The sequence below is a fragment of the Triturus cristatus genome, chromosome 7 (genome assembly GCF_964204655.1).
Source record: "Triturus cristatus chromosome 7, aTriCri1.1, whole genome shotgun sequence".
NCBI lineage: Eukaryota > Metazoa > Chordata > Amphibia > Caudata > Salamandridae > Triturus > Triturus cristatus.
Window position 1 is genome coordinate 1,452,691,152 of NC_140590.1, and position 12,932 is coordinate 1,452,704,083.

At 43.8% G+C, this 12,932-nt stretch overlaps 1 protein-coding gene across 4 annotated transcripts in view; it reads right to left on the reverse strand.

The window, feature by feature from the left end:
- Window positions 1–12,932, reverse strand: part of TTI1 (TELO2 interacting protein 1) — a 171,463-nt gene that overhangs the window by 119,039 nt on the left and 39,492 nt on the right. For all 4 annotated transcript variants that reach the window (XM_085619197.1, XM_085619199.1, XM_085619198.1 and 1 more), the window contains exon 2: window positions 337–2,645. In XM_085619197.1, coding sequence (XP_085475323.1) covers window positions 337–2,635 — 2,299 coding nt within the window. In that variant the 5' untranslated portion in view covers window positions 2,636–2,645. The remainder of the gene's footprint in view (window positions 1–336; window positions 2,646–12,932) is intronic.

Consider the following 12,932-nt stretch of genomic DNA (forward strand, 5'->3'; position numbering starts at 1 on the left):
ACATCATGGCCGTCATGAATTTGCGTGCATGCACGGCAGCATAAAAACTGACAAAGCCAACAGATCAGTGCACGGGAGCCAATACATGATTCATTGGCTTGGCCAATGCTTGTTTTAAATTGAGGTGTCAAGTTGGAAGAAACCTGTAGCTCTGAGCAGCATAAAGCACAAAGGGTATACTTTAGTAACCATGCCACAGAATTTGGTGCATCTGCTACAATGCAAGAGCATGTATATAGTTGACACAACTCATCTCCTCATTAAACATTTGTAAAAATGACATTTAGCCACAAGGCTACAAGAACAATTCATGACATCCTGGTAAATTTACTTTACCCAAAGCAGCCAATAGAGAGTACAGAACATCCAGGAATAATGGAGCCTGTTCATCATGAAACTGGTCTAACGAACAAAGAATATCCTGGATCACATCATCCACCAGTGGGAGTAAGCTGGCATCCGAATGTTTCAGCATTGCCTCAAGAACCCCAGGGGCATTTGGATGCTGAGCTAAACGACGTAACTGCAGGGATATTTCATTCACTAGATAGTCAGAATTGTGATTAATCAAATGACGTGGGGAATCATAGCCGCAGCTTATTGATATTTCTGACATGGCACATAACGCTGCTTGGCTAACCAGGAGAGTTTTATCACCAGCCTTTTCCAGCACAGGGTAGAGAGCCATCACCAAAAGCAATCGGAAGTCCTTTCCCAGTGCCTGGGCAAAGTTGCCAATACCCTCCAGCTGGATGCAGATCTGCCAGATGTTGCTATTCATGAAACGGAGAGTAACATCTTTGGGAGACTTAGCTTGCCATCCATGTGCATCGGCTGGGAGTGCATGAACGTTAGAAGGTTTCAGTGTAACCTCTTCATCAGAATGGCTATCTCCTTCCATGCTAGTGACCAAACACCAGTTTGCTTGGTCTGTGTACTCCTCCAGGACAGATGTCACTGATGCTATTAGGTCATCAGTGTGCACTTTATTATCCCTTGGCTGGAGCACCACAACTCCAAGTCCAGCAGTTCCAACAATCAATTCATTTAGGACCAATGCCGCCTGTTTCCGGTAGACAACTGATTCTCGGTACAGCTCCATGAAATGATCAACTAAAAGGTAGATATTCCCATAATAAGCAAGTATCCGGCAAATCTGCTGCAACAACCCAAATATCTGATCATCATTAAAGAAACGGAAACACTTGTGTTGACACGTCCTATTATGCAGAATGTCAGGTAATGTGACTGCAGAATCAGTAAGCGCCTTAGGGATTGAACGTCTCTCTTCAACAATTTTCACATCAGTGACATCCAGCTCCAAGACTTGCATAAGAGCTTTTGACAGACGGTTAAGGTGGGTAACAGAGTTGAGAATCACATTGATTTTGGGCCCCAGTAATTTTAGATAGCCAAGCAAGACAGTCAACGTTAAGTGCTTTCCTCTGTCATCTTGTGAACTTATTACTCGAGGAAGAGTCGTTGTAAGGGAAAGAAGACTTTCTGACAAGACATCTACAAGTGCTTTGCTCTCAACTACTGCCCCTTGTTCTGCAATACTCAGCAGGACCTCATTTGACCTGCTTTGCACCTCTTGACGCTCGTCATTGACTAATCCAACTAAAGCCTTCAGAAGACAACCCACGCAATCTATCAATGACCGGCTGCACTTTAATAAAAGATGCCGAGCCAGCTCCACAAGCTCGAGCCTTACCTTCCAGTGTGGGTCAATGGAAACACATTCAACAATCCTATGGAGTATGAGGGACAATTTTTCCCCTGTGTCTTTTACCCAACTGGGATGTCTATGGACCAGGAGTTGTGCAACTGGAACATGTTTTGAATCCAGATTTTGTGTGTCCTTTGGAATGTTTGCTAGCTGATCATCAGCCATGACCATGCCCACAGTCTTGTACCACACTCTGAGCGCACAGACTGTGACTGCATGCCCTTGTTTGATGTCACCTGTAATAACTCGAGACAAGGTCGTTGAGATTCCTGGTAGAAATGATGCAAAGAAATTGCCCAACTGAGTGTCATCAATGCAGGTCTTGCACTTGGTGTGCTCTGGACTGTCACACTGCATGCTTATTGCTTGCAGACACTCTAAGGCAGCAATCTTGATTTGTTTCGATTTCTCATTTTGAGCCATGGCTAAAAGCAAAGATACTGCACAACCTACAAGAGGAAGCATGGAAGGCTTGTACAATGATTGCATAATGTCCTCATATGCTGAATGCATTAAAACTTTAATGCCATGAATAACAGACAGTTTTAGTTCTTCTGATACTGCTGCTGGTTGCTGGCACTGAGATGGAGAAGAAAGACACAAGCAAAGCTCAGAGAGCAGTTCCTGGAGAAGATCTGGCTTCTTGACACATGTGATAGAGAGGATGGAGCCAATGCACTCCACCACACTTTGAACAAGGCTCTCCTTTTTAGGAACTGGGGTCTTTAAAGTGAAGCGCAGAGGGAAAAGGACATACTCTTGAAGTTCCTGTAGAGCGGAGTCACTAACTCTTGGAAGCTGCAACTGAAGGAGCTTTACATTTTCCACCGTCTGTGCCTTTGTCAGTTGTACACAAACTGGCCGCAAGATGCCAAAAGCTTCTTGTGGAGTGTCAAACACCGCCATTGTGTCGGCTCTGAGGGAGGAAAAACAAAACAAAAACACATTAGTATTGGTCATGCTATGTCAAACAATGGTAATTCCTACCTTTATAATGCATATCCACATATGCTGAGAGGGGTCAATGATATCAAAGCAACGAACACCACTTGAAGTGGGAGAGGGTACATAGAAGCTGTAGAAAACTGCCCTGAGATAGACAGAAGCTTATATATAATGATAATCCCCAAAGGTATGATTGTGTAGACTCATTCAGAAACATTCTATCACCAGTGCAAGGTCATATTATATAAAACAACCATCTTCTCTAATCACTGCTCTCCCTCTTCTTACCTTCGAAAGAACAAGTCAGAAATCTGAAGCTACGACTCTACAGTATTGTGTTTTATTGGTTTATTCCAATGGTACCAGAAGTTGTGTGCTGCTTAACCACATACTGCACTAGCTCTAATACTTACAGCCATAGAAGTGTTCTCTGAATGTATAGTATTTGTCACAGTCAACAGTACATATTGTGTTGTTTTTTAGATACAAAACTATTTCACATACCATTTTCCTTCTAAACAGGGACAGAGTGAATCTAACTTGCTGTTATAAGCAGGGTGCTGAGGATCAGCATAAAACAGGTGATAGCAGAAGCCCTTCTCATAATGACACTGTAAGAAAACTGCCAATCGTGAACATCAGTCACCAGAAACAATGAAGTCCCTATTTTGAAAAGTAAAATAAAATCTTTGATATTTTGAAACATGGTGGTAATTCCTGGTATACAAATTAATTTGCAGAAGACACATCTTCACTAACACTGTTCCTACTAAGACTTGCATTCGAAAAAACAACTTAAAAATATATCAACTATAGCAAAAAAGAACAAGCATTGGCAAAGCCAATAGGTTTCGCCTTTGAAAGGCATTAGTCGACCTTTTGGAATTGCCAATGCAAGTTGCCAAAAGTGAATAGCATCAGCAAAACGAAAAACAAGCCTTCTTGATACGGTGCATGTTTGCCTGAAAGAAATGTAAATGTGCATAACTTGTTAATCTGCATTAATGAAGGGTGCCTGGGAGCTGGTATTAGCTTTTATTGAAGGAATCACTTGAAGCTTCCTGATAACACAGATGTATTCTTTTTGAGTGGTGTTGCAAGGGGGGTACCAGCTGAGCTGTGATGTGTGTGATTTGAAAATGGCTGTTATAAAAATATTGCATTATGTGCTCTCTAGGTATTACTAATACCTAGATTTTGAAGCACTTTATCTTAAACCTTTTTGCACATTTTGTAGCACCCTATCTTATACTGTGTTTAATGCATAGATGAAATAATAAGTTACGTATTCACAGTGCTTTCTGTAACAGACTGGAACCTCTTAGTACTAAACATGCACAAGTCACTATTCTTCACTGCACCAACCATGATTCAATTATGTGGGTCTCTCGTTACAGATACAGACAGTTAGTGCATTAACTAATGGAGGTTCCATGATGCATGAAAGTGCATTTACCAATGTTTAACTTAACTCGCATTTATTTTTCATTTAAGCTGTGCCTTATTTTATGTGTAGTTACCTGAAGGTGAAAGACCCCAAAAAGTTACAGAATATTCCTTTTATTTGCCTGTGACCCTGCACCCACATTCACTCAGCCCACTCACTTTAAGCACAGCATCACAGTTCAAATACTTTTTTTAATGCATTTCGATAACTGTCACTCATACAAGCCGGGCACCACTTAAATCGGTCAATTAAAAAAAACCTAATTGCATGAAAGCACTTCTGTGGAAAGCTTGCATTCATTTGCTGCTAGGTCCTCTAAATAAACAAGCATTGGCATAGCAAATAGGTCTTGGCTTTTAGACCTTATAAGTGTTTAGACATGCAGCACATTATCCTGGGTGCTGTGCTGGCAGGGATTGAAGAGCTATACAGTTACTACACACTGGGTAATGCAGTCTGATTCAGAAATACCGACTTACCTCAGGAAACATTTATGGACACATTCCAAGGTTTTGTTTAGGGCACATGCAAGCGACAAGTGCCTTAATGTACCTATAACAGTCAGTGTGGACCGCATCATTAGAGTATTGAATAGCCTAAAGAATCAGCATCAGGGGCACTTAGAAACATATTAGATGGTGAAGTAATACATCTCAGGAATGGTAGAGGATGTGGCCAGAGCTGATGACTTGAGGAAAAGAAATTGAGGCATCGTACTGCTTGTTTAACTCACCGTGTGAAGGCAACTCTCATCTACTTCTGGAATAATAGCACAGCTCAAAATAATTTATTTCCAATGAGAAATATGTACACACCGATAACTCTATAACCATAAACATTATGGAAAACATTTGAATAAACATTTGAGAAAAATTTGCACTGGATCTGGCTTACAACATGAAACCAGAGTTTAGAGAACGACAGATATGCCATGGAACCACACAGATTGTACAGAAACATATTTTCCACCTTACATCAGGCACAGGGCCACTGGAAATATGTGACAGGGCAGGGTCAAATTGTGTGGCAAGAAAAAAGGCAAATGATGTGGTATTTTGCACATTTTTTGATAGCATGATGCATTAGGTTATTTTTACATGTTACAAATTCACTAGGGAAAGGTTTTCACCCCCATTAGTACCGGTTTAGCACCAAAATACAGTAATAAGCAGATACAAAGTGACCTTTCCATATTTGCCAAGTACCTTCCACTGCATAATAACACATGTTGCCATGTTTAAGTAAAGTTTGATCCTAGCTGGAGCTAGAAGCAAGCCTTTTACTTTATTAAATTCTGCAAATTAGGAAGCAGATAATGGATTAAGTGGCAAATCCATATCTTTGAAGAGAACACCAAAGCCGCAGAATCACATAATTCGGGTGGATGACGATACTGCAAGTTACACCAAAGTTACACAGACTTAAAAGAGTCCTCCTTATGGTCACGGAAATACTCACTGTTAAGGTCATATGCTGAACCTAATTACATTAATAATAATACCACCACCAATGGGAACAATAAGAACTATTATTATTATCGTCAGCATCAATTGCATTGTTGTTGATCCTTCTAGTAAAGTATTTACACCACGCAATTGACGATGGGAGGTGGTTGCATAGCGCCTAGTACAGGGGAAATCCACAAAGGAAGTTCGGGCTCAGTGACATGAATATGACTCAGTGGGTCCAGAAAGCGCTGCAGAAATCTGTGAAGTTGTCCACATTATCCTGGCCGTTGTGTGCTAAAATATAACATGCAATCAGCGTAGTATAAATAATTCGGGTCACTGGAGTAATGGAGGACCAAATTGAGTTGCAGTGTTTGCTGATTAACTGTATTGTTTTTTCTTTATATAACACTCTTCAGCCCCTTGTGAGGCTCAAAAGTCTTGTGCAGTTGCTTGCTTGCCTCCAGGGTATGTTGGCTGCATACACTGTCTCCCAGGAGAGATAGCTTGAGCAGATATGTCAAACGACAATAACAGACATGAGGGAAGGGTGTGTAAAGTAACTTCTGCTTTGGTATTGGCTTTTAATTTTTCAGGCACAGCCTCTTTTCTTTGTCTTACTCTCATTAGTGAAGTGCACTAGAAGCTCCACATTGCCCTGGTTGTAGTTTTTGTTGTAACTTTAAGCCCTTGTTCAGTGTATGCCGAGAGTTTGTTTTTGTCAGACTATTCAATTGCATGCTATGTAACTACAACGTTTGCTTTCTTCCTTTCACAACAAAAAGGCACTGTGGTGTAACATTTTGCAGACCGTGGCCACAGGCTACTCAAATTAGCACAATTAAGTGGCTGCACACCAGCTTGAAAGAACAAAAATAACTACGGAACAAATCTGCGGTCTGAGTGAGAGTGTCAGCATTAGATAGATATGAGTGGCTCTAGTTAGTATGGCTGTGGGAGTGGCTTAACATTTTGTGATTCTGTGAACATTACTTTATTGTCCCATGCAGAATAAATATGAACATGAATGTGTGTTATGTAACTAGTGCACATGTAAAGCGCTCACAAAGCAGCACCCAGTGGCGGGAGCTCCGATTGGAGCACAACAGCTAGTCTTTTCCGACTACAAGAGAGAGGAAATTAAAGGGGGCAGAGTTAAAGGCAAAGCGGAGCATGAGGATAGTTAAAGGGGTAGGCACCAGCCATTCGGAAGAGTTAGACAAACACCAGTAGGAAACAAAGGCAAGCACCAAAGCGGGAAAGGTTTGGCGGACGGGGAAATTCTATTCCTTTAAAGTCAGAGAAAAAAAGATTACCTTGTGTCTGGCATTTGATCTCCGTCTCTGAATGCAGATCAAATGTGAGGCGATAACAAGAATTACAGCCTTGTTTACATAAACAGAAATTGGAGCACAGGCAAACAGTAACACAAACAGGGAAACATCGGTCTCGTCAAATGCTATTAGAGAAAGGGAAAAGTAGTTCCTAAACAGATGCTACAATGAGACAAGTGGAAGGGTACAAGTACTGGGACATTACTCAAAGGATTGAAAGGGAGGGAAAAATAAAAATATTGACCACCAGCAAGCAAGGATTTGTAAAGGACACAAACAAACAGACCAATGAATAGCAGTAAGCTCACAAAGAAGTAGTTGAAGTTCAAAAATTTTATTCAAATACCAATGGTATCCATAAAATTTTTAAAATACATACAATAAAATACATGTAAAAATGCATACCCAGTAAAAACGAATGCACCTAGCTGGATTATCACTTCAACATCCGTGAGTTGAAAAAGTACATTTAGGGCTTCTCTGTGACTACCAATATGGCGCTTTTTTATGAGGGGAAGCATAAAAGTGTCTTGAGTACATACCATATTAACCACAAAATAATGTAAAATGCAACATCGTTTGACGAGTCACCATCACCTGCCCTATAATGGAACAATAAACTCAGTTTCCAATGCCCTGTTGGTCTGGTCATATATCCCCCAATCTGGCCTAAAGTGGCCACGCTCGTCTTCCGCCTCTCTATGAGCGTTCTTTCAGTGTTGGTTAAATCATACAGGGCCTGGCGTAACTATTTTTCATTGATGTTGAGGTGTGTTTCTTGGTCTGTAAAAACTGCTGAAGGATGTCTGAAAGCAGGCTAGATTTCACTGTGGCGAGCCAGGGGAACTCTGAGCCTCTGTCGCAGCTAGGGCAGTCCTTAATGATATCTCTGGTGAGGCTCTCTTCCTTATTTTTCTAAACAGCCCGCCATAATAAGGGTCGGCGGGTTCTAATGTATTCTTCTATGTACGGGATGTCTAATTCTCTATGACAAATTAAATGAGAGAATGAGATGGATGCCATTAAAACCCTAATCCAGCAACATTCTTTGGGCACCCAGTTACTCATGATGAACAAGTACATGACTGTACTTATTACATACTAGAACAAGAAAGTATGGCAGGGGAAGACCCCATCCCAGGAAGCATATTACTCTTTGTTGGTGGATGCTCTAACATAGACCAGGAAACTGGGATTAGACATTCAGGAACAGCAGTTGTAATAGCCGAACAACAGGGATCATCAGACACATTACTAATTATTAGCAAGATACTACTACCTTCTCACTTTTCAGCACACGCGGCTGAATTAGTGGCCATCATTGACTCATTGCAGCGAGCTGAGGGACTAGAGGTCACCATCTATTCAGATTCAGCATATGTCAACACCCCTGTACATTCTAGCATTCACAGATGGGAAAGAAGGGGATTTTTTTATTTAAAAATGTATTTTATTGGTTTTGGTTTTAGAACAGTACAAGACAAATAATGGCAGGAGCCACTAGCATAGCTTACAGATCAAGAGTTATAGAAATCTCAAATAAAATACTCAGCTTGTGTACTAAGTCTCAACCTGAATTGACATCAAACCTTTATGTCCCCTGCTGGTTGCTTCTAGGATTGCCATGGACCTCATCTCATTTATATCCTATTGTGTGTCATATTATTATTTGGCACTCGTGTCTCCCACCCACACCCATTCTTTCCAAAAACTCAATGACAAACAAATATAAACAAACAAAAGTTTCACGGCAGCAAAAGTTCAAGATTGGTCATAAGTGAGCACCGTCCAATGTGGGCCAGGCCCAAACCAAGTCCATGGAGCCTCCTGACCCAGGATTAACGGCCATCCGGAATATTACATATGAAGGAGGTGAAGAGCTCTCAATCTAGGACCACAAGCAAATAGGGCCAAACCCTCTGACAAGTTTTCTACCAGGGGGGCTCAGGTGTAGTCAAATCCTTTTCTCGAGTCCTCCACTATGTCTGCTATTCTTTCCATTGCCAGTGCTCGCCATAACCTGGCATTCCATAGCGCATAGCGTAAGGAAGGGGGCCTCCACCGTCTTCCATGCTGCAGCTATTGCCATCTTGGCGGCCCCCAAGTACAGCAACATTACAGAGCAATCCCCTTGCGTTTGATGTTTCAAACTGGTATCCCGAATCCCCAGGAGAGTGTGTTCTATTGTTGCGGGAACTGGATAACCCAAGATCAATTTAATTTGGGACAAAATTTCTTTCCAAAAGAGCTGGTTTGAGGGGTAGTCCCACCAAATATGCCTAAAGTCCCCCAGGAGCCCACAACCCCATCAACATCTATCTGAGGTGTTAGGGAATATTTTGTGCAATTTCTGGGGATGCAAATACCACTCATGCATAATGATGTGTGTGCCAGCTGGACTCCTCCTCCACTCAGGCTGGTTCCCTGACTACTCCTGTGAGGCACTTCCTGGTTTAGAGGAGATAACCCATGACCATGAAGTGTTTTTTCTTGATTTTTCGGTCCCTGTCACATTTTGCAACTCAATTAAATTTATGACTCAACTCGCAAAATTGCAAGTCAGAAACAGGTCACTTCGCAATTTTGCAAAAGACATGCAATTGATGAACGGAATGCAGAACAAATCAAAACATTCACCCCCAGTCAAGAGATCTGGGTTAAATCCATCATTCTTTTGCTCACCATGCCACCCCAGTTTGGACCTGGCCATATGCAAATCGGTCTTGACCCTGTGCCTCATGGGAACAGTCCAGCCCGAACTGCCAAGCCAGTTCCTCTCTGGACCGGAAACAAGCATCCTAGGACCGGTTTCAGGGTTTCACCCCTCTTCAGTCAGGATAGCTTGATTCCAGTGGCACGGTGAGCAATCTTGATAATCTACATTAGCGATTTCTAAAATTGCAAAGCGACTTGTTAATGACTCAATTTTGGGTCTCAGATCGTACGTACATCCCAATTTGTGATCTCCTATTTGCGATTTGCATGGATTCGATATTAGGAAATCGCAAATTATTTAGCTTGTACATGTACCCCAAAGTTCACTATAACGTTGTCCACTACGCATCATTTTATCAACAATCATAACTTAGTTCACCCTTTTTGGTTTTCTGAATTCCCCTTAACCGGCTTCTTACACTTACTGTGCGCCACCATTATGGGACTTTAATCATGGGACCCCTCACTACAGATGAGTGAGACACTGAGAGCGCACCCTAGGCTCGAGTAAAACGCCTGGTCTCTGGCTCAGCGCAAGATCCTCTGGGAACCTCGAGCCCAAACCAAGCCTAGCTTTTACAGCAGGCAATGTGGCCTGGTGTCTACAGCGGCAGTCCATGCCATCCTTGGAAGCAGAGTTTGAATCCTCCAGGCCTCCGCTCAGCATCCAATGAATCCTAGAAAATATCCTTGTGCCAAAAAAGAAGAACATGTAAGGTAGTCATTATCGGTTTTAATGTGCTGTAATGTCCTAGGGCGATATTTGCGCTAAGTAAAACTGCCCTAAATAAAATGTGGATTCTGCAGGCCACCAAAACACAAATTTTCTTATCCAAGAATTAAGTCCAAAGCATTAATCTCTGATGACAGCAAGAGATACTAATCTAGTGCTGACATGCATAGTGTGAAACTGGAAAATCTGGGTTCAATCCCAGCTTCTCGGCTTGACCAAAATCTGTGGTTCTAGGCAAATGAGAGCTCCTTCAAATAGTTGAGTTCAGGATTTGTACTGTACGAAAAATGAATCTTGAGTTTGATTTAATAGCCTATAAAGTTGCTCCATCTATAATAAGAATCTAGGCCCCCGAAGTGTAAACATGACAACTGACTTGCCTCTTAGTTGATTAATAGTATTGTCCTCAGAGCTGGGAAAGGGGTGTCTCTCAGTTCATGTTTAAAAACTTACACTTTTAATAAACACATGAAAAAAATCTGATGTACTAAGGTGTAACGCTTCGGCATGGTAAAGATATACAGTTTGTTGAATTTTGAAGACAGCTTATCATACGAGATGTTCGGTGCATGAATCACATGTCAATATCTCGGCTCATGCACGAGTTCATTGAGGCAGAGCAAACCCTTGGCTCTGCTCTGACTGTTAAATATATTGGCACACCCACCTCTCCCTCTCACTAGCAGCACTGCCTTATCCATATTCTTCTTCCTCGCTATATTAACTAGCATTTCCTCTGCTGGTTCTTCTGCTAGTAATCCACTGTTTCTGTGTAGTAGCCTACATCTTCCAGTCATTTCATACACCTAATGGCAATGCATTTTACAGCCAGCCAGTCAAAGAACTTAATTTTGCTTCATTTGCGCACCATACAAGTACATACATAAAGAGAGAGGGGGGGGGGGGGCGTGGCCGAGACGTCAACTGCAATGGCCGCATGGCGATGAAGCCCTGGAATAGATCACCCACATCCTGGGAGAAGCGACGTCCATCATCGCTCCAATTACATGCATCAAGGTACTTACATACCTCCACAGCGATGCAATGAATTGCCCCCGGACAGCTGGTGGAGTTATTGACCCCCAACAACTGCTGCATCGAGGGTGAGGCCCAGTCTGCCTCAGAGGCCCGCTGCCACAGGGGTAGCGGGCGAGCCTGCTGACAGGGCTGCGGTGTCTCGCTGGGCCCATCTCTGCCGTGCCACGACATCCGAGGACTGCGAAGTGGACTGAGAGCTAAAATGGAGTGGGAAGGCCGCCACAAGCCTTACTGGAGGCCCGGTGACGGCCTTGAGGTAATCTACTGCGGGGTGCGGTTGGATGCTGCAGACCGGACCCCAGTGCTTAATTTGTGCCGGTGCTTTCTGGTGCTAAGCACCGGCACCTAAATATCAGGGCCGGGTCTTCACACTCAGGTGCACTTAATTATTTATATTACCATCATTTAATACACAAGTAAAGTAACTTACTTGCTTCGCTAATGCTACTACAGGACACTTGCAGTGTAAAAGTAAAGTGTTTAACTTCCCGTCGGACTACGGACTGTACAGTGTGCAGAGTGCAGACTGTATGACACACTTGCGGGCGGACCCAAACCAGAGCTGCGGATCAGCACTGCCCTCGGCCGCATCTGCGGTGCTACAAATACTTGCCTCCAGCCCACCTGTGACACCTCGAGCCGCCCGAGACTGCGAAGAGTGGGTGAGGCCCAGCCACCTCAGAGGGCCAGCTGTGATAGGGGCAGCAGGCGAGCCTGAGGCTGTGGTGTCCCGCTGGGCCCCCTCTCTGCATTGCTGAGATACTCCAGATGCGGCAGAGGCTATTTTGAAATCGGGCTGCTTGGTGGAACTTCCCCACACTACTCTTGAGAATCTGTTTCTATCCATCTGCGGCCGGCGAGTGAGGGCAGTGTGGTTCAGTGGGCCCGGCTGCGAGCTGCGGATTGGCACGCCCCTTTCGTCAGACTTGCTTGGAGCAGTCCGCCTCTACCCTCCCCGACGTGGGCGAGGGACCGGAGACTGCCACACAGCTGGGGCTGGTTGAGCCTGTCCCCTGGGGGATCTCCGATGCCCGCTGTCTCCCTCTTTGCACAGATCCTGCCACCTGTCGGGTTACAGAGAGGAATACCTTTGTGATGCATATAGCATATGGATGGTGGAGACCTGCTGTTGGATTGTTGCCACATTTTTGTAGAGGAACCGACGCATGAGCCCCTAGCCCCCCGCTGCTGAGTGACTAAACACAGGCCTGACTGGCGGGCTTACAGTGTTGGAAGGTGAGTGACACATTCGGTCCCTGGCCTGGCTGCCACTGACTGCTGCCTCTGCTGGTTGCACCGGCGGGCTCTCCCCTCCTTTCTCGACGCTAGTTGTTGCCCTGCAGGCTGCCCCACGGGCCTCCTTCTAGCCAGGAGATACTTGCCTCGCATATACTCCTTGAGTCACTACTGCAACCCTACATTACTCCTGTCACTGTATTGTCATCTGCCAGGTGCTCCGCATTTTCATACCTTTATGATTATGGGGCGAGGAGACCCTAAGCAGCACCGGGTTCACGTTTGACAGGCCCAAACTGTCGAACCA